This window comes from Aptenodytes patagonicus, chromosome 2 (genome assembly GCF_965638725.1).
Source record: "Aptenodytes patagonicus chromosome 2, bAptPat1.pri.cur, whole genome shotgun sequence".
Taxonomy (NCBI): domain Eukaryota; kingdom Metazoa; phylum Chordata; class Aves; order Sphenisciformes; family Spheniscidae; genus Aptenodytes; species Aptenodytes patagonicus.
Window position 1 is genome coordinate 99,188,020 of NC_134950.1, and position 22,742 is coordinate 99,210,761.

The 22,742-nt window shown below is 43.5% G+C and overlaps 1 protein-coding gene across 1 annotated transcript; it reads left to right on the forward strand.

The window, feature by feature from the left end:
* Positions 1–281: 281 nt before the first annotated feature.
* On the forward strand, positions 282–14,442 carry SMIM13 (small integral membrane protein 13). Its single transcript, XM_076330532.1, has 2 exons — positions 282–788; positions 10,791–14,442. The coding sequence occupies exons 1-2, from the start codon at positions 713–715 to the stop codon at positions 10,982–10,984; spliced, it is 270 nt and encodes an 89-aa protein (XP_076186647.1). The 5' UTR covers positions 282–712; the 3' UTR covers positions 10,985–14,442.
* The last annotated feature ends 8,300 nt before the right edge of the window (positions 14,443–22,742 follow it).

A 22,742-nucleotide genomic window follows, 5' to 3' on the forward strand; every position in this document is an offset into this window, starting at 1 on the left:
CAGCCGGGCCCGCTCCGGAGGAGCCGCAGCCGGTCGCCCCTCAGCCTCCCGCGGGGCGGGGGCGGCACACGCCCGCGCGAGGGGCAACGGCTGCCCTGGCCGCCGGGCGCCGTTTCGCGCCGCGATGGGGCGGCGCGGGGCACGCCGGGACTTGTTGTCCCCGTTGGCGGGGGGCGCCTACCCGCTCCGGCCGCTGGGGCGGGAGGCGAACTACGGCTCCCAGCATGCACCGCACGCCGCTCCGCCTCACCACGACGCGCTTGAAGGCCCGCCCCGTCTCTCTGCCGCCGCTCTTCGCGCCGGGTTGTGAAGCGGCGGGAGGAGACGGGGTCGGTGCTGCTGTCGGCGTCGGCTCAGCCCGGGTCCTCTCGGCTCCTCTCGCCCTTCCGGCTGGGCCGCGGAGCTGCCCCCTCCCTTCACCGGGGGTAGCGGGCAGCGATGCGAGGCGCGGCCTCCTCCCCGTAGCCGCCGGTGGGCCTTTGCCCTCACCTCAGCCCCGCGGCGCCTGAGGCGGCCCGCTGTGGGGTGACCCGCCGAGGGGCCGGCCCGCCCCTAGGAGGCTCAGCCTCCGCAGGGCTGAGCGGGCCCTGACGGCCGCCGGTGGGGCTCGGCCCAGCCCGGCCGAGCGGCTGCCGCGGCGGGGAGTCATCTGCGAGGAGGGGCCTCCGTTGCCGCCGCCGGCGGGGCGGGGGGGGCGGAGGCGGCCGGCGCTATGTGGCAGAGCATCGGGCTGACCTTGCTGGTGATCGTGGCCACCCTTGCCTGCGTGCTGCTCTTCATGCTGTGCGGTGAGTCCCGCCCGCTCCCCTCGGCGGGGGGGCGACGAGGTGCGGGAGGGCTGGCCTGGCTTCGGTGTGCAGTGCCTGTTTCCCCCACCCTCACACCCCCCCCCGCTTTCTCAAGGTCTGGTGGTTCCTTTTTGCTGAGATTGACTGGAGGAAATGAAAGGGCACGATGCCCCGGGGTGTGGGGGAGGGTGTGTGGTTCACAGCGCCCCCTTCTCTTCGTTTCCAAATAACTTTGAGCTTTGAAGTGCTTCCAGAGCTTAATTCGGTGACTAATCTGTAGCTGACAGCCTTTTTAGTGAATGGACTACTGAGCAGTCCCTCTGTGCAGCTTGTATGTGGGTCTGAAATGTCAGTGAATGGAAGAAGTGAACTTTCTACTGGTACTCCTCAGTTTTTGACATCTGTTTGCTAGAATAGATTGAGAGCAGCTCTTGGGAGGCTTTTTTCCTTATGTGGATCCAAGACTTGTATTGTTTTTTAATGCAAAGAGAAGGGTTATTTGAATGGGAGGCAGGACTTGCAGGTCTATTGGAGTTCTTGGAAGGAATCGGCAGTGTAGTGTGTGTGTAGGTGTTGTGATCAATATGCTGAACTTCGAGCTCTAAAAAAAAAAACCACCCCAAAAACCACCACTGCCAAACTTGAGCTATACCATAGCCTGTGGTGAAAGGCTTGTGAGATAAAAAGCAAATGCCAATGCCAGGTGGACTTACAAGTGATTTTTGAAAACCAAAGGAGCAAAGTGAAGAGTCAGCTGACATTTAATACTAAAAAAAATTGTTAATTGTGGTTAAAATGGCAAAGCATTGTGGAAAGATTTTTGCAGTATCAAGGGACCGGATAATGGGAGGTGAAATCTAGTAGTAACTTGTATGGAGTAATGCACATAAAAAGTGTGAAATATGTGCGTGTATAATTTATGTGGGGAAATATAATGGCTTCAAGCTGAGCTGTTAGTATCCCAAAGAAAGGATTAGCTGAACTAACTGCAAGCATTTCTCCAAAATATCTGTTTAATGCTTTGCAGCAAGCCAATAAGCAAATCAAACATTAGGAGCTTAAAATAAAATAGAAAATGTTATTTTATTGCTACAGGAATCTACTGTGTGCCTGTGTCTCAAACAGTGTATTTTCTTATTAAAGTGTGTTACCTTATTTAAAAAAAAAATCCTTTTTTTTTTTTTAAAGATAAGTTGGTGAGCGCTATGTAATGATTTCTTCATGAAGAAATTCTAAATAGGTTAAATCTGTCTAGCCTGGAAAATAGATGACTGGAAGAAGGGTGATGGTTATAAAACTGAGTAGAATGAAAAAGGTGAACTGGGAATGGTTGTGAAATTTCATCATTATGGAGGAATTGGAGTACATAAAGTTAAATGATCAAGCAGCAGGCTTAAAACAAAGTTTTCTTTTATACAATGGGGAAATAAACTGCAAGCTCATTAACAATGTTTTGGATGCTGAAACTTTTATCATTTAAAGTACATGGACGAAAGGTCAACATCTCTAAGGTAATAGTGTTAATACCCGAGTATTAATACTCGGGTAAGGAAACTTCTGAAATAGAGATAACTGGGACTGCAAGGGTATATGAGGGTGTACCTTGTGTACTTTCCCTGGTCTTCTGCTCTTTTCCTCTGCATCCTGTACTGTCCATTGTTACAGACTAAATGGTGACTTAAGTGGATATTTATTCTGAGTGTGTTTTTAATTCAAGTTTCTATATGCTCATTAGGTGTTGTCTAGCCACTTTTAATCTTTTAGAAGATGAAACATGGTACTTACTAGGGTTCTTATGTTTTCAGAATATGCATATGAGATCTTTACTTACTTTCTTGCTGAAAGATTAAAATAATTTTAGAATAGAAGGAAAGGGACCTACAATGATCATCTAGCCCAACTGCCTGACCAATTCAGGGCTGACCAAAACACAAAGCATGTTATTAAGGGCGTTGTCCAAATGCCTCTTAAACACTGACAGGCTTGGGGCATCGACCACCTCTCTAGGAAGCCTGTTCCAGTGTTTTATCACCCTCTTAGTAAAGAAATGCTTCCTAATGTCCAGTCTAAACCTCCCCGATGCAGCTTTGAACCATTCCCACGTGTCCTATCACTGGATACCAGGGGGAAGAGCTCAGCACCTCCCTCTCCACTTCCCCTCCTCAGGAAGCTGTAGAGAGCAACGAGGTCACCCCTCGGCCTCCTCTTGTCCAAACTAGACAAGCCGAAAGTCCTCAGCTGCTCCTTATAAGACTTTCCTTCCAACTCTGTCACCAGCTTTGTTGCCCTCCTCTGGATGCATTCGAGTACCTTAACATCCTTCTTAAATTGTGGAGCCCAGAACTGCACGCAGTACTCAAGTTGAGGCTACACCAAATACAGCAGGATAATTCTGAGTTTGCAACATGCTGTTCAAAATTGGAAACCAGGATCACTTTCTCCAGGCCTTTCTGCTTTTGTCTGTATGTGACAAACAGAATTGAAACACTAAGGATCTCTAAGTTTGCCTGCTAACTTAAACATCTTTCTGGTGCTTTCTTGCTTGAAGAGAGCAACAGTAATTAATAAATGACTTTATTTTTAAGTGGCTTATAAATATTTAGCAGTTTGGAGTTCCGTATTGTACATTCAGTTTGTATTCATGGAATACTTTGCTTTGAATCCTTCATTGTATTTTACTTTCAACAGTATCGGAGTTTATAAAATGATTGCTAAAAGTCACCTAGATTTCAAAAGTACTGAACACAGGAAGCTGACACGTTCATTGTTTTGGGGGGGGGAAGGGGGGAATTTGAACTGTTACCCTGTTAGAAGTGACTCAATAGGATTTGATAATGATTTACAGTATTGGTAATGATTTTTTTTTTCATAATACAGCATTTATTAGTTAATATTGGTACACTTCTAGTTCTTGTGCCATGATTATTAATGGAAAATATTCAAGGAAAACAGTGTCAAGACCACTACTAGAAAAAACTGAGTACAAGCTACTTCCAATTTAGTTGTTTATCTGTGCCAGCAATAGGCAGTTTCTTATCTACCTTCTTACCTACAGGTCTCTATTCTTTATAGCCTGTTAGACTCCCAGGGAGACCGAGTGCTATATGTGACAGGATATGAGTAAGCGTCAGCCAGTGAGACATACAAATTAATGGACAAACTTGACACAAGAATGGCTGGATATAAACTTAAGTAAGCTTAATCTAGTGATAAGAATATTTTACAGCCATCTGATGAGAGGTATTGAAACAGCATTATAAAAAGGACTTACGGGGTCAAGAGCCTAAAGAGCTGTGACTTGGATTTTGAGTGGCTTATAAAAGGACTTGTGGTGTGAATGCTTGCAGAGAACACTAGACCTAAATATCCAGGAGACATCCTAGGATTACATGGATTTCTGCTGCTCATCACAAATATGATGTGATAAGTGCTATCAAAACTTAAATAATGGGGAAAAAAATCATTTAATCATTTTTCTAAAGTGAGAAGACAAAATTCAAAGCACAAAACTATCAGAAGTTATTTTGACCACTTCAGCCATGTGAAAAGCAAATGTTTATGCCTCAATTAGACATTTATGTCTATGAAAGTACTTTGAATACATGACCTGATTTCTTTTTCTTTTAAACATTTCTGGATGCTTGCAACTGCTACTTTCAATGTTAATCTGAATTTGTTAGGAAGCACGGAAGGCTTGCAGCTAGCAACATCTCTATTTGTAAACTGATCACATCTGACATAAAAACCATTGAGGGACTGTAGACATAGCAATTTTTCAGTTGCTCTTTTAAAAGTGGGACTAAGGTAACTTGCTTCCACTTTCTTATTCCTACCTTTTCTGATTTCCTTTCTCTGGTGTCTCTCTGGTGGTCTCATTGCTGCTTTTGTGTATTTCATCTTCCTCTGCAGATGGGAGGAATTCATGCATAGTCAAGGATATAGGATAAGAGAAAATACCGGCTAAGGTGAACTCTAGTACTGCTTACCGCTGTGTATTTGTTTTATTTTCCCAGTGTAGTAATGCATGAAGCCATGTGAAATTGCAGAAGTGCCTTCAGTGGAACAGATGGAAGCGTTCATCTCATTTGGCAAGAGAGGCTAATGAGATGTGGTTTGAGAGACATGACCTTAAAACAAAAATCATGTAACTCAAAGTGCTGAAACAAGTGTGTGGTTTGCTTCACAAGTCTGAATTCAGTTGCAGATGGGAAAACATTTGAGCTCTAAATTCTACCTGAATAACTGTTCTTTAATGCTTTGTTTAAACAATTTTGTAACTATCTTAAATGAGTGAATCTTGTAAAATACTTCAAAAGATGAGGAAAGTCATGCTTGATTAGACCAGTGATAAAGAGAAAATACCCTTTAATTGGAAGTTGAGTTTTGAAACTTATAAATGGGAGATCAGAAGAGAGTGAGTTTCCATGCGATCAGTCAGCAAGCAGCATGTGGTAGAGTGTTGCATTAAACGGGACCAGGTTCAAGGAGCTGTGCAGAACCAAGCACTGTATCACCTGATGTCTTCTGTTATTCCAGTATCAGAGTAGTGTGTGCTTCTGTGCTGGTTTTGGCTGGGGTAGAGTTAATTTTTTTCCATAGCAGCTAGTATGGGGCTATGTTTTGGATTTGTGCTGGAAACAGTGTTGATAATCCAGGGATGTTTTAGCTATTGCTGAGCAGTGCTTACACAGAGTCAAGGGCTTTTCCGTTCCTCACGCCACCCCACCAGTGAGTAGGTTGGGGGTACACAAGAAGTTGGGAAGGGACACGGCTGGGACAGCTGACCCCAGCTGACCAAAGGGATATCCCATGCCATATGACATCATGCTCAGCATATAAGGCTGGGGGAAGAAGAAGGAAGGGGGGGATGTTTGGAGTGATGGCGTTTGTCTTCCCAAGTAACCATTATGCATGATGGAGACCTGCTTTCCTGGAGATGGCTGAACACCTGCCTGCCCATGGGAAGTAGTGAATGAATTCCTTGTTTTGCTTTGTTTGCATGTGCGGCATTTGCTTTACCTATTAAATGGTCTTTATCTCAACCCATGAGTTTTCTCACTTTCACTCTTCTGATTCTCTCCCCCATCCCACCAGGGGGGTGTGAGCAAGCAGTTGTGTGGGGCTCAGTTGCTGGCTGGGGTTAAACCATGACAGCTTCCTTCAGTCTGATCTTCTCCATAGCAAAGCTATCCACTAGGGCAGTATCTTATCTACATCTTAGTTTAATGCTGTGCTATTTTTGACTTGTCTGTGGTCACAGAAGAAATCTGACGCAGAGCTCAGAGCAGAGCAGAACCCTGTTCTCCCAGATCTCAGGTTAGCATCTAAAGCTCTGTTCTTCTCTTTTTTTTTTTTTTCCTTCAGCTAAAGCTGCTTAAGATTTTCTGTGATGGACACTTTAGCATTTGAATACAGGCAACATTCACCTTGGTAATAACCCAGTTCTAAATTAGTCTTCATGTGCTGGAGTAGTAGCATCCTATTTTCAAATCAGTAGGGACACAGAGGTAAAGTGATCTTGCAAGACTGCACAGGAAGTCTGTAGTAAGGTCAGAAATAGAAGCCAGATCTTCAGACTCTGTCTTGCACCGTTACCGCATCACCTTCCTTCCTATCTTGATTCCATTCGTATTTCACATAAGAAAAATCGTGTTGCTTTGCCCTAGCACTCCATATTAGCCCTGGGTTTTTTGTTTTGTTTGCTCTTCCTGATTCAAATGGAGGAGGAAAATGTGCTCCAATAAAGAAAACCCTCCCTGTGTTAGCTTTTGTGTACAAGCCAGTGTAAGGTGAATGAAATACATGGACCTGAGAGTTGTACCTCTCATCTTTTGAGGGGGAGTAATGTTGCAGTCAGATCACTTTGTTTCTTTCCCCTTTACAAAGAACTAAGAGGTGGTGTGGGAAATAACAGAAAAGGTAGCTTTAATGAAACAGTCAAATCATAAAAAATGTTTAACATTCTGATATTACATAGATGTTACATACATCTATGCGTGAGTCAGTAGAACAGGCTTTGACTAATGGTCTCATCTTCACAAACACATTGCATCATGATTTATAAGAGGAGTTGACATACTGATTGCACAGTGCCAAATGTGGCTTAAATGTCTTTGGATGGCACCTGGCTGTGGCATTTTAAGTGAGACAGTGGCTCACAGCTTTTAGTGAGTACTAAACGCTGCAGAGGCTGGGAGCTGCTCTTTTGCCTAAATGCAAAATACTGTCTGGTAGATGGGATTTCCCAACTCTCTCTGGATTCAGGTATCTGCTATGCCAAGAGCTGGAGCCCTGGCTTTGCATTGCGATGCTGTACTGTTGGACCCGTCCTACTTCTCAGAGAGGCAACTTCTTTCACTAATTAACATAGAAATATTATAGTCTGCATGTCATCACTGCTTGTTTGCTGAAGGTGTGTGTATTGTGGGTATGCTGTTTGACTTCCACAAGTTCAATCAAGCTAAGGATGATTTGAAAAGGTAAATCAAATGGCTAAAGAAAGTAAAGTAAGCACTGGAAGACTGATTCAAATCAAGTATGTTGTGTGCAGTGAAGTTGAACCAGTAGGAATTCTTTGAGAGTGGCTTGCCTGAACAAAGTGGAAGCATTTGAGATGCAAACCGGTGGTGTCAGTTACCTGTCCAGGAAGAGCTCTGCAGCAAAATAGTTGCAAAGCTAAACTAAGCTGCAAAGACAAGAATGCATGGAAATGCCCATTTTCCTTTTTTGTGTATTTTAAATTACTTTACAATTACTTTATCTTTTAAAATACACTATTATGTAACTTACAGTTCTTCAGTATGGCATGATGTCAGTTGTTACCATTTTGCAATGTTCTTAAGAGGCTGCGAAATTAATAGAAAATGCATCGTCTTCTGATTCAGAAGTAACTTGGTACTGTGAATCTGCCTCCAGGCTTTGTCTGTGTGTGTGGTTTTTGTTTAATGGTGTATTTAGTTGATATTGTTGCTGGAGAGAGTTTCTCTTACCCAGAATAACTTGTTCTTTAGTAGTCTGGTTATTTCCAAGGGAATTCTTACTTAAGGGTTTAGTAACAGTGAGGCGACAGGGAGTCTCAGCTGAAGAGGCAGTCTTAACTTGTTTCAGACGTGTGTTTATTTTGGGGATTATTTTTTTTTTCTTTTACTTTCCATCCAAGCTGGCACTGTAACTAGAGCAAGCAAAAGAAAAATCTTTCTGCTTTGATTACCTTATACCTAAATGTCTCTGGTGCAGGCTGGGAGATCTTGTGAGGTTTTGAAACTCTAGTTTTCAAGCCTGATTACCATCCCACTATTATCATTGGCTAAGCCTGTTGTAATTTTCCTTTCAATGCACTGCATCATGGTTTGTTTCACCTGTCTATTATCATTGGTCTGGTTGTTTGTCCACTGTAACCAGTCTTGTTGGCTGATTATTTACACCAGTGTCTTGTTTGTTGTCTTGAGCTAGAGAGCTCTGAAGTCTGTTTATGGCACTCAGTGTTTTGGATACTCAGACCACTGTGCTCTAACTCAAACCAAACATTGAAAAAAAAAAAAAAATTAATGCTGCTTTTCTTGAGAGTGTCTGAGAATGAAGTGTAAATGTTCTTTCTTCCTCCTTTCCCCCAAATAGTAACTCTGTGTGTTAAGTGGCCTGTTTGCAGTGATAAAGTGGACCACATGCTTCCTCTATCTAGCCTAAGTTAAATACTCCTCCCTTAATGGGGTTTTTATTTATACCAAATATATTCAAGTCATGCTTCTGTAAAGTGCCCTATAACTCTTTTTTGGGAAGGCGCTGAATATTTCTGGCTTCCCCCTTCCCCTCCCCCCGCTGGTGTTCTCTGGAAGTCATGTGTCTGTTTCACAGTAATTCATTTTACAGGTGTTTTAGGTAGGATTTTAAAGAAACTATTAAAAACCCAACCAAACAATTTGTGGCTGAGAGTTTTCCCATGCACACACAGATGCTTAAGTGGATTTAGTAGAATGTACCGCATGCTTTTCATGCACTACTAAGTCTAGTGTCCCAAATTTTGGCTCTGTCAACAAATTGGGGAATTGAAGACATGTTTAAATGGCTTGTAATATTCTGCTTAGGTCTCACTTTCTTGCAAGTTTCCTATATTCACTTGGAATATTTCATGCATTTTCTTTCCCATGTGGACTAGAAATGAGCATGGCTTTTGGAAATTTGATTACTTTTAATGATGTTTAGACCCATGAGAAGAATGGATTGATTTATGGTCTTCGGAATGCACAAAGCATTGAAGCTTCCAGAGATCTGAAATACCCCTCAATGGAAGCAACTTTCAAAGAGTTGCTACTTCAATTTTTTTACTTCTCGATCTGAAAGAAAAAAGATGCCAAACCCAGACATCTGCCATTGAGGTTTTTTCTAGGTGCAGGGCGATTTAAGGCATTTGTGGGACATCAGATTCAATTTAATCACAAGTCATTAAAGATTTAGGTATTAATGGGAAAAGGAAATACTTGGCGTAGGCGTTAGGAATTAATTTAGATCATAAAAGGTTGTCATAGAAAAGCTTTCCTCCAACTGTCCTCAGCAGCAGAGAAGTTATGGTAATTAAAAGTCTGCAGGATTTGAAAAGTATTCCAGGAGGAAGGGGAAGGGTGGGATCTCTTTTTGTCCTAAGCGATGGCCTGCTTGTATTGGCATGACTCTGATTACAGAAGAGGAAGAAAAATAGTGGTGCTGTGGTTACACAAGTGCCACTTGTTAGTATTTCTTCCCCTTCCCTAATACACCCCTGTTGTCCATGCTCAGAAGTCTGTTTCTGCTGACAGCTGTGTAACTGGGAGGATGGGTTTCCCTAGCTCTGTAAAATAGGGCTCTTCGTATTTGCATAGGTCAGCAGTATAGGCTTGAATAGCTAGCAAGACCTTCTGAACAGAGAATGGGAGTATTAATTTATAGCTCTATGCAAGACAGATGGTTTCTGGTGTTGCAAACGATGCTTATATAGCACATGTTTTCAAATAGCTGTTTAAATTTTATGCTGCTTAACTGTGTTTTTCACAGACAAGTTACATTCCTATTTTATGGATGATGAAACTTGACTGGTTAGCTAGAGGGAAAGGGGTATCACTAGTTCTCAGCTGGGTAAAACTCCAGTCTCTCTTGACCTGAATGCTTAGATAAGGGAGACCTTTTAAAAGGAAGATTCTGGTTTAGGTTTAGACATTTATATCTGCTTTTTTAAGTTCCTCAGTTACCTGTTATAGAAACACTTGAGGAGCTGGATCTTAAATGTTTTTCAAGACATATCCTAAAAATGTGACCGTCTCAACTCTTTACTTGCATAGTTTTGGGACCCAGAGCATTTTAGCAGTGGAGCAGAACACAAATTTGCCAGAGAATGTTAATTTTACTTTAATGGGATTTGGGCATGGTGAGGGAACACCCTGAATTTAGGGGATGTGGTCTTTTAGGGAACATGATAAGGAAGACCTTGTGCATTTCAGAAGAGTATTTATTATAAAACATGGTATTAATTTCAAGATCTCCACAAGTGCGTTTAATAGCAATTATGTAATGCAGCTTTTAAAATGTGATTTTCAGAATGATGTGTTTGCTGAGTGAGGGTAGGAACCCTAGTGCTACCTTTTTATAGTGCCGGTGTAATGAATCCTGACTCCTTGTTTTAGGTATAACCATAGAAATTCCTTTTCTCCTGACAGTTAAGACCCTCATCTGTGCAATGGTGATCACCCACCTACTGCTTGCTGTGGCAGTACAATTTGGAGTGTGTAGGTCCTTGCCTGGAGCTTAAATGTTTGCTTCTGGATGAGGACAAACTTTATCAAGTCGAGTTGGTATTTATAGGACTGTAGAAAGGAGTGGATGTGTTGTGGAAGGGTGTTGGGGTTGAGAGTTGGCAATTAGGGGATGGGAGATGATCAAATTTTTTCTCACTTTTCTAGTATACTTTGCCTGAGAGCTGACTATGAATTTCTATGAAGTAACTAAGCAGTACCTTTTTTCTTTCTCCTGCAGGCTGGTACGTGGTCTGGCAATTGTTTTTGTCTAAATTCAAATTCCTGAGAGAATTGATAGGTGATACAGGGTCCCAACAGGGAGACAACGAGCCTTCAGAGGCTGAAGCTGAACAGGAGACTCCGCCCTCGCCGCAGAGAGGTAGACAGAAATCTGCTCGACAGCGAAGGGCACCTACAGAAGACACAACTTAAAGTACTCCATTGAACTTCTGACTAACTGTGAATGGTTAAGCACCTCTGCACTGTGTTGTTCAGTGGTTTGATCTTGCTGAAAAGCTGACTTAAGAGGTAATATTAATACCTGTGGACCTTTACTTCTGAACTACTAATATATCCTACTTCGGTAGAGGTTCAGGGGGTGCTTCAGCAGCAAGTCATAGAATACTGGAAGAAAGGAGGGGTGGAGAGAAATCTCCATCAGAAAAATGCTGAGCTGCTGTTGCTCCTATCTCTGCACACAGATTAAAAACAGGTCCTGGACCATAGGCTTAGCCTTTGCATTAGTCTGAACATAGTAAACATTTCAGACTTGAAATGGTTTCTAAATTATTTTTTCTTTACAGCACTGTAACTACATATAGTGAAATTTAAGTTTTATTTCCTTAGCTATGTATGAATATATATTTTTTTCTTCAACCTTGAGAATACATGTGAACTTGAAAAATGGTTGAAAGAATATCCTGCTTTAGAAAGTATTCTAAAGTGAGATTTTAGTTATGTTCTTATATATAAAAAGTATAAATGAAATATGAAAAATCAATATTAGATGCACATGATTTGGAGGTTTTTATTATCTCCTTGAAAAAAAAAAAAAGGTAGAAAAAGGAATCGGGAGGTAAGACCTGTTTTCTTGGTTTTGACATAAGAAGGGTTGCAGGTTAAACAGTCCTGCTAGGTTTCTGTATGTTTCTCCTGAACCTTTTACTCTAAGTCCAACTTGTGTTGGAGAGGGGAAGGTGCCTAGGTTATGTACTCGCTGTTCAGTATTCTGAAGTGTCATCTGTGGTTTTTGGATACTAAGCACTTCTCTAGTTCACTTTGTACACCTTCACGTCAGGTATATGATACCTGACATAGCTTCTTTCCTGGAACCAGTTAAGGCATTCTGACCAATTTGGTAGACGTCACTGTAACACTTGATAGTGTTATAGCAATGAATTTGGTACCTCATGTTTGGTGGAGGACTTACTGATTTTTACCAGTAATAAGCAGTTGCTCCTGTTTTCTTTGAGTTGTACAGCTATTTTGACATTGCATTTCAAAATTAAGAGTTCCGCTTCTGTTTATCTAGCAACTCTGAAGACTGATGCATGAGATCTTTGGAAAGAGGAGGAACATGCATGTACCACCTCTGATGTGTGTATATGAGAGAGAACTACCTATGTGTCTTGTCATGAACAACTTCAGTTTTCTCTCAAAGCTTGGATATGTGTGTGGTTTGGATCGTTGTTCCCTGTATAAAAACTGTTGAACAGGACTACAAAATTGGTCTTGTACTTTGAGCTATTAAGAAGTTTAAACCTATGACTTCCAAACTTGTGGTTTGGTTCATTTATATGGCTAAAAGCGGCAACATTTAGCTTTTTTGTCAAGTAGGCCTACATCTGGGAAAACAGCACTCTTCTAGTGCCTTTATGTTTTAATTTGTCATCTGTGAATATTGTTCAAAAGCTAAGGAAAGCATTTGCTTCATAAAACGATTTGGATGTTTCAGTATTAAAATATATAAGATCAGACCTGACCTTCCTTTTAGACTCCAGAGTCTTCGTTTTGTTTACTAGCGTGTACGTATAAGCATGCTTTGTATTACAGGGTTACATTTTCAAGCATGATTAGGCAGTGCTGTGCACATATCCTTTAAACACACATAGCAATATTGATAGTCTCCTTCCTCTATCCTGTCTGTTGGCAAGGGAATGCCTAATGATGGGGTTTTCTTAATCAGTAAAATTCCCATTTATTCAAACTGAGCAAAAACAATCAGATTCTATTCCCTGCTGCTTTTCAGCTGTTTGCCTTGCAAAACTTAATGTCACAATATTCTTGTGTCTGTATGTCTTTTCACGTGATGAGACTTTCAGTTTAACAGTGCTAACCAAATACTGGTACATTTTTCTTAAGAAACGTCTTTAGCGTCTTTGTCTTAAGCTTTGCTAATATAGGCTTACAAATAAAAATTTTTTTTGTACTGGTGTAGGATATTGACACTCCACTGCATTTCACTTTTACCTAGACTTTAGTGCACAGAAGATGGCAAAAGGCTGATGCTTATAGTATCCTCGGCTGAGATAAGTAACAGTTAACTCAGTCTCTCCTTCTAGTAGCTATGAAGAAATGTGAAGTTACAGCAATACACATAGCTAGTCAGGGTAGCTCTAAAGGTGCGAGAATCAAGACTCTGCAGCCAGTTAACGAAGGAAAAATCCATGCGGGTTTGAATGCTGATGCTGATCAAATATGCAATGTTTGGAACCTCTGGGTAGCTCATCCGCTCTAGCCAAACAACTTCCTTCTCCCTTCCTTGCTGTATGTAGCTGTACATTTCACTCCCCAAAGTTATTTTCAGTCTTTTTTTTTTTTTAAACAGCTGATGCTATGTTTTTAATGTTGCTGTGACATAGCTGCCAATAATGCTGTCTGCCTAGTGTATAACTTTAATGATCTTATTAGTAGCAGGCCAAAGGCTTATATTATGTGGTTTGGAAGAATTTTGGAACGCTGATGTCTTCTGTCAATGAATAGTTTTTCCTGAAGGAGTCCATAGTAAAATCTTTGTACAGGGCACTTCACGCAAACCTGTAAAAGCGAAGCTATACGTGCGAAAGCATACTTGTGATAAGACCTGGGTTGTGATTGCTGGCAGTCCAATATACTCAGGTCTTTGAATATTTTTACCAATGTACTTCTGAGATGGTGCTGGCAGGTAAGCACTTAACTTTTAATGGACCCACTCAAGTCTAAAACCTTATGAAGGCAACAGGTTACACAGCTGGTCTTGTTTTGTTTAGTAGGATCTATTTTTAAAATTGTTTATTGCCTTATTGGTGCAGCCATTCTCTTGAATGTATTTTGGGTTATTTTAAATATAGTCCTATCACCTTTGTTGCAGGGGCTGTGTAACTTTGAATAAGCAGTAACTACCTATGTTGTATGTGACAGTTAATTGAAAAGTTACTGCAATGAAGGCTGGAACAAACAGCGTAGACTGGTGGAAAAAAATACAAAAGCTATTGCTAAAATTTGAGGAGTGTAAACAATTTTGTTCATGCTGAATTGCATAATTCAGACCTGTTAGGGAGCCACTAAGGTTATTATCGTGGTGATTTAATGTTTGCCCGTGAGGCTAATTCTATGCAGTTCATCCACTAAGCACTGCTGCTGTAGCTATTTGCAGTAATTGCCATATACTGTGCTGCAATTTGAGCAACTTGCTGCTTAATATCAGGTTTTACACTGAACTAGACCTGTGTATGCACTTCTGTTTTGTTTGGAAATGACCGCCATAAAGAATGTGTTCAGTGTGGTCATTTGCTTCTTCAGTGTTACGATACTGTACCTAAAGCTTCTGTGGTTGTCTCTTTTCATTGTTAACTGTTCTTTTAACTGCACAGATGAAAAATAAAGTAACCAGACTTGATATGAATATTTAACCCGAGTGGTTTTCTGGTTTTTTTTGGAATGGGATTTTGCCTGTAGAACAAGATTTCTCGTTTGAGTGTGCAACGCTACAAAAGATGACTTGTCAGAAGTCACATTCTAGCTGGTGTAATACTTCATCTTAAAAAACAGTTAGTGTGTATCTTGTAGAGCAGTAGTTATTAAAGGTGGTTTTTCTGCCTTATCCTTGAAAGTTGTTGTTTTATCTTAGCAATTCAAAGAAACCAAACCAAAACAAACCCAACAATAATCAAACCACTTCCTCCCTCCTTTGTCCTTGATACTTTTAAGATTGGTTGTAGACTGTGTAGTTTTTCTAAAAGTATGTTGGTAAAGCAGGAAGTTCTAGTTTGGAAATGAAGAGAAGGAGAAGGAAATGAGAATGTGCTTCATCCCTGATTGCTTCTGTAAGTAAAATGCATAAATTGAATCCTGGGACCTCTTATTGAAAAATAAGAGATTAAAAGAAGACTTTTTGGGGAAAAAAAAAAAAGAGAAAATATCTTTAATCTTGAGAGAATGAGCTGTTTTGCTATTGTCCTACTCTTCTCACTTGTAAAAAACGGGCTACTAACGGAGTACCATAAAATGCCATGGCATTGCGTAACTTGAGCACTTGGGTCTTTTGACTTCAAAAAGTTTGAGTTGTATGTCACGGGGTGTGTTTGGGGGGTTAATGTAAGTGGGAATGATCGGTGATCGGCTACCAGTGTCAGATGCTTGTAAAACATGTGCTTGCTTTTCTGCTTCGGTGCTGATCCCAAAGAAACGCTTCATGGTCTGTTCCAGTGGAACGAATAAAGGTGCCATTGTAGAACTCTGCTCTGCCCCGCCCCACATTCCACCAAAGGCTGTTTTAACTGATACTGCTCCTTCCCCATGGGCACTTGTGTGTTGTCCTCAGGGTTCTCCTGTGGCCTTGATCCTAGACAGTGAAAATACACAACCTGTGTAAAACACAAGTGGTGTTTCACCTTGCTTGTAGTACTTACATGAAGATTTTTTTTATGTGGTATTAGACTGGAAGTTGGCAGTGTAAATATGCTGGGTTTTATATTAAACCTTAAGGACATGTATATTAGCTATGTTCTTCACGTAGATCAGAAGCTCTTATGTTTTGAGTGTCTCTGTTATCCCTGTGGGTGTTTATAATCAGTAAAGCATTGTCACTGAAAGCTGGGTAGAATGGAGACTTTTCCACGCTGCTTCGTAGACTGCCTGTGTAAAAGGGAAGAGGTGGGTTTGTATCTGGTGTAGGGCTTATGGTGACGTGTAGCAATGTTGGACTCTGCTTCAGGCGAAAGGAATGGCAAGATGGACCTGTGGGTGGACAGAGCGGCATCATGGAGTGAACAGCAGAACTAACCAGCGCTAATGTTTGAGAGCTCCTGGGTTGTAAAGTCACCTTTGGAGGAGGTACCGCTATGGAAGGCTGGGGCTAGGAGCCCTCGTTCACCAGTGGAGCTCTGAACCATTCAGAAGGCAAACACCCTGGTTTTTACAAATGGCAACACTGAGATGAGATACATCTTATGCTTTATTTTCCTCTATTTCTATTCACAGAGCTTTTCAGCTTCCACCATGGAAAACGGGTAACACAAATGTTCCTTTAACTTTGGTAGCAGAGAGACCCTAATATCTGGGGGAGGGTGGGACAGGGCATAACGCGGTCACTTCGGGGTCATTGTCAGAGTATTGCAGACATACTGTTTGTGGTGTACCTCCCTCTGCTAGCATGCTTTGTGTGTACCGCCACAGGGACTCGTCCTGAATGCTGGCAGTGTACTTGAACTCGAAAGGATAAGATGATGTGCGTCCTGTATCAGGGAGCTGTGGCCTGAGAGGTACTTATCTGTACCCTCATGCCTAGGTCTGTCTGCTGTACAATTTAGGTGGCTGATCTCTACCCCCTGTTAAAACCTCCAGCCTTCTATGCAGACAGCTGTGCATAGGAGCCGGAAGGCATGTGTACCCTATGTCCTCCTCAGAACCACCGCAGCAGAGGATAGCTCTCCAAATGTAGTATCAATTTCCTCTCCTCTGTGCTGGAGGATTTGAATGTCTCATGGGGAGTTGAAAGCCTCCTATCAATAAATGCATTTGTTCACAAATAACGCTAGCTCTGGCTTGGAGCAAGTTTTGCTGCCGCTGTGTGCTAGGTCGAACCACGGGAGCTACATTTTTATTGCAATCAGTCTTGAACTTCCTAGTACAGTGCCCCACTCCTCATTTAAGGACCTAATCAGGAGCCTTCTGTCGTTCTGAGAACTTGTTTATTTTGAGTTACTGCAGTTCCTGTGTCTCGAATCATCACTTCAATGCCAGCTGATCTGATGTTATCCTTTTCTGTGTTTAAACAGGCAACATCCTTGCTGTGGTAGAAAATGTCAAAATAAGTCTCTTGCACACCAGTTGTTTCTGACGCGAGTGGTCTTGGCTTTTAAGACTGTGAAGAGTTGTTACCCTTGAGGCCCGTGAGACCCTGCACTGAGGACGTCCTAGAAGAAACAGGAGGCGCTGCCTGGGGATCTGAGCAGTTGTGAGAGGGCTGAGCTTGGTGCAGGGCGCTGGTGTCTGCAAGGCACGAACAGGCAGCTCTAAGAGACAACGCGGTTAGCTCAGGCACACCAGGTATGCAGCATGGATTGCGTTCTCTAACGCTGATAAACCTGCTGAAGCCTGCTTGGTTTTGTGGCTGGACGGCACCACATCAGCTGTGACTTCTGCTCCTGGCACAACTTGACCTTTGTCTCTCCAGGAAGAGAACTGGTCTGGTCGACCTCTGGTGCCAGTGGGGTGGAGGCATGTTCACAAACAACCGGCACAGGTACTTCCACATCGGAAAATGCTCATCCTTCCTCCAGACCAGCGGAGGGGGCATGCCAAGGCAGAAGGCAGGGAGCGGGGAGTTTCATTCTGTGGCTCTGATTTGCAGGTCTTCTACTGACTCTCTGTGTTAGCCTCTTCATTTTCCAAAATCACGAGGTTTATTTAACAATTGCAAGGTTTAAGTATTACCGATGATGCTTATTGCAGCCTTAGTTTTTACACTTTCCAAAGGATTTGGATACTGAGGGCAGACTTGATTTTGCTTTTCCTTGTCCTGATTTCCAGGATGTCCTCACATTTCTCCTAAATCCCGGAGTGACGGCATGGATAGGGGAAAGTGCTTATTCCCGGACTTGCTGCTTAAACAGGTGAATTGCTCACAGTGCAGATCCAGTCTGAAACCCCGCAGGATTTTAGTATCAAAGATGGGTAGAAAGGGAGCGCTGGAGCTGGCTTTTCACCACTAGATGGCACGGGCCTTCAAGCTTTGCCGGTAGAGGTCAACCTTGCAGGAGAAACACTGAGCGTCCATCAGGGCCAATGCTGTCGAGCTCCTTTGCGTTTGCTGTTGCTGTTTTTTGTAATTCTGTTGGGGTTTAGCGGGGTTGGGAAGTACAAGGGCAGCTCTCTGCAGCGGCTAAGTCTGGTTCTTGTTTGGCCGTGTGCTTCATGCCAAAAAAAGCTGTGGGACACGTGGAGTCCCATGTCTAGGAGGGCTTGCACGTTGCTCTGCGGCACAGAAGGAACACTGGATTTTGCTTTGTAAAGGAAAGTGACCTAAAAAATTATCTGTCGGAAGAAGGGAGGTCTTAAAAGTCCCAGGAGGGATCTGCTTTTCTTACCTCTCATGGTGCTTAAGAAAAAAAACACCAAAACACACCACAGCAGCACTTCTTCAGGTCTCAGGGTTACAAAGATACTGTAACATTGTGAACAGCAGCTTAAGAAATGGGTTGGTTTTGCGGGTTTTTTCCCCAGGCTAATTGCAAGGGCAAGCTGCCTGCCGTCCAGATCTCTTCAAAGCCAGTTCACAACTGTGTGTCCTCACGCTTCTCATAGTTTTGCTGCAGAGATGTGAGGTGAAATGCCACCCCACCAGAGCTGGTCTAAATCCTGCTAGTTACTGAGCAGGTAAAACAAAGGCTTATGATCAGCTCACTTCAAAATCTTCTCCCCAAGTCTGATATTAATATTAGACCAATAGTAGTCTAATATTAAAACTACAATGTTAATAATCTAATGTTAATATTAGACTTGGGGACAGGGAGCCTATATAACATTTTCTTTGCAGTAAAGGCAGAAATCCTTGAGAAAAGCAATGAGAGAGAGATACAGTCAGAGCCTAGCTGGGTTATCCTACTGATGAATCTCTATTCAGGCAAAGGGAGAAGGAGGGAGCACTTTGTTGCACAAGGCTTTGGAGAAACCTGTTTTCCTTCTACTGAGCCCGTCATTTATTACCTAGGAGTAACAGCGAGTCCCCATTAGCAGATCTAACATTTACACTTAGAGAGCTGCTGGCTTTTTTTTTTTAATTATTATTTAATTCTTTTTTCAGTCTATGTGGCTTGCCAGGGAAACAAGGCTTATCCCATCTGTGCGGGTGTGTGCCTGAAGAGTCCTTCGTCTGCTGTTTGGGTCTGGAGGGCTCCTGCGCTTGTGTTAATGATCCCTAGCACTTGGCGAGACCGTCTAGCTCAAAACTGAGAGTAAACGCATTAGGATTAAAAAGTGGGCTGTCTGTAATCACCTAGCAGGGCTGGGCCTGACACTGGCTCTTACACTGCAGCTGTGTCTGACGGCAGGCAGCTCCACGGGAAGCAGGAGTGCTGCTGGGGGCATGGGACCGCCGCTGGAAAGGACTTGCTTGCCCGTGCGCTGGACCACTGTAGCTGTGGCTGCCTGCCTGCCCTGGGAGGGCTTGGGCGGGAGGAAGAAGCCTTGGCCCTACGGCCAGCAGGAGCGATGGCTGAAGCCAGCCTCCTGCCTGTGTGTTACTTGGGTCCTAAACCAGACAGGGCTTCTGGTTTTTTTTTTTTCTTGTCCAGACTCCACCCTGAGGTTGCCTAGCCAGAATCCATCCATCACATCAGGGAGTACAACAATCACACCAGTTTTTCTCCCCTCTCCAATACCCTTCCTCTCAGTTCACGTTAGGTGAGATGTGCTCATCGTCCACCCTTCAGCCAGGACCGGAGGATGCTTCAAAAGTAATTGTGAGGGACAGCGGGGTGGGCCTGTCCTAGGGAAAGGGAGAAAGTGTGCTGACAGGAGGAGAGTGTGGGGCTGGCGGTGTTCGGTGTGTGCTTCCTGCTCTGGGAAGAGGACGCAACAGACTGAGGACACTGTTTCAAGGTGCAGGTACATGACAGGAGCAGTGTTTTTTCAAGGAATGCCAAGTACTTCAGTGGTGGCTGCAGCAACAGGTTTCTTGAGATGTCCCGCATGTAGATAAACAAATGCACTTCATACAGTAGGTAATGAAAGCCTGCAACCTGCTGCCACAGGATGTCATGAAGATATGTTCATGAACCTGCAGATACAGGCTAATGGAGACTTCCACGGGCAAATCCCAAGTTCATAGGATAATGAGAAGTATAGGCAGGGTTGTATTTCCTAACATCCCTGGTCCAATGATTGCGAGCACTAGGGAGAGTCAGGTTTGTGAGTTTATCCTGAGCATACCCATCTGCCCCTGTTAGAAACAGAATATGGAGCTATGTGCACCACGACCTGATCCAACAGGGCAGTTCTTACCTTCTTAAATGTTGGCAGGCTGATAGCTAGAGATGCTCAGAGAACAAAACCAATGGAATATTGCACACACACATCCCCCCAACTAAAAACGTCTCCGAAGTCCAGAATGAAAAAAAAAAACTCCTTTGTTTTACAAATACTTGTCGTGTTTACTGCTACAAATGACCAGCAAGAGACCAGCATTCAGTGCAGCACATGGGATGAGATTGCAGCCTTTCCTGCCCACCTGTGCCCCCGGCCTGCGATGCTGGGCTCTGCTTTTGGGCTTTGTGCTGCAGTCAGCAGGTGTGAGTGTCCCACCCTCTGTTGTTTTCACCTGTGTGAGGAAGCTGTGAAAAGCTAATTAGTTCCTACTTGTGCAAAAGGTAGGGTTTAGAAAGCCTTTTTTTTTTTTTTTTTAATTTGTGTCCTTTACCTAAAGTGCAAGGGCTAGAGACAAATCAGGCCTGGAGGACTTGCTGTTTGTGTGTGTGGAATGAGCTTTAAAAATAGGTGCATCTCAGCTGGTGGTGGGGCCACGGCTGCAGCTTTTTTGTGCATAAGGCTTGTGCCTTCATCTTTGTGTCTGTGGAAAAGAAGCATTGCTGAGGAAGGGAACAGAGAGGAGAGTCTGCTGAAGTGCTCTCCTGGGAAGGTATGGATACAGTCAGGTACGAAACACTTATTTCACTTTTCTACTTGATTATTTTTCTGAAAGATGGAAAACTGAGCCATGTTCACAGGGCATGGAGATTTTATTCTCTGTTGCTTTGCCTGGAAGCAGGGGTTGGCATTTTCTACTGAAGTTATTCCATGTAAAATGGGTTGGATGGGTTGCTCCAAAGATTTTGGTTTGCTGTAGAAGAGACACCACAGGGTCCTGTGCTACTGCCCTAGTGTGGGACCCTGAGCAGACAAAGTTATCTGTAGCAGGGACCCTCTAAGTAGCTGATGAGATGTAACTGGTCCATATGAAATGTGTGAATTGTGGGATTACTCTCTACGCTAGCGCTGCCTGAAGCAGATTCATCTGCTGGAAAACCAGTAAACTGCAGGAGTCTGGCTTGCATGGTGATGGTCTGGCATCTCGTACAGGCCTCTAAGTGGGCGCTTTTGTTTCCTCCAGCACTAGTATCGTTGGTTTGTGGTACAGGAGCAACTCCTGGGTACCTTGATGCTTCCCTGTCTGGTTAACTGCTAATGAGCACAGTGCCCAAATACCTGGCTGTTTATTCCTGTGCTGCCAGCTGCCCCTGCAGTTCATTGCACAGGCGGGCCCTTGCTGATACAAGGCTTTGCTTGTGTCATTAGATAAAGCATTGAGAACAAGCTCTTTGAGAGTTTGTTCCTAAATACTGTGAAGAGAAAAACAAAAATGTGCAAACACAGTAGAAATGAAAACTCATTCAGCTGGGTGTACGTACTTACCATGTAAGGTACATATTGTTTGCAGTTGTGTCATCCTCGTCCCCATATGAGGAGAAAAAAAAACAGACAAAAATGGGATGAAGCATATGTGCTGGTAGTGGAGAAGCAGTCAGAGTAAATGCAAAAGATCTTTCACAAAATGTTTCTAACTAGTAAAAGAAAGCAAACTCACTTTGTCAGAAAATCATTTTGAAACCCACATTTCAAAATTAAATGCTGTTCAATCGCATGAAGTTCCTTTAGCCTTCCTTGGTGATTCAGTCCTTCCCGTGCCAAAGGACACCCACTCCAGATGTACAGCTACTTAGCTCCGCATCTGGCGCACGCTCTCCCTGGAAATGAGTGGCTGAAGCTGTGTATTACGCTTTTCCAGCAAGGTAGGGATGTATGCAGGATTGCTTATTGAAGGGGAGCTAAACATCACCTAAACAACTGCCTCTGTGACCCTAAGAACATCTGCCTGATTGTCCCGTCCAGTCCCCTGTGTTTCTCTGCCCCGGTACGGGGAAAAAGCAAACTAACCGAGGAGTGCCTGTAGGCTGGGAGCTGTGAGCTCCTAGGCAAGCCCTCCGTAACTACCTGGACTCTGCGCTGCTACGAGCCCAGAGCTGGCAAGAAAACTGCCGGGAGAGTGGAGGCACAGAGGTGTGAGAGCTACCTGCGTGTCCGGCTTTTCCCCTGTGCACAGAGCACATTTTGGTTGATGAGACTTTAGGGTCAGGTCTGACCCCAAAGCCTGGAGGCTGCCTGAGTGCAGGGGGAGGTGGCAAGATGGGGGGGGATTCCGCTCGGATGTGGGTTGCGACATTTGCAGGCTCAGGCTCCAGGACTGCTCTGACTTGCTGACCCCTCGGGGCCAATGCTTTGATGGTACCGATACCAGCTTCAGGCTTGATGGGCCAGGAGGGATCCACAAGTTTCTAAGGTGTTTTAGTGTTCGGTTTGTGACTTGAACTGTGTACGTGGCTGCACCGAGTTTCAGGAGGCAGATGTAGGGTCTGTGGGTAGGATTCGTCATGCTCAACATTTAGGAGCCCATGATATGGTCATTTGCAGCTACTTGTCTCAGTTGCCCTTGAAGACCTAAGGAGACCTAATCATTGGAGCCTGGGGAGGGTTTATCTCATCCTAAAGTAGATTTAATCACATGGCTTGGTCTTCACTGAGCCTATTTCTCTCTATTCAGTTTAAAGGGGACCCTGATGGTATCTCGCATGCAAATGTCTTCAGGTAGGTGAGATGAATTGCATCCAGGGTGTCTCACACTGAGGGCAGAGATGGGCTAATCCAAATTGGGGCA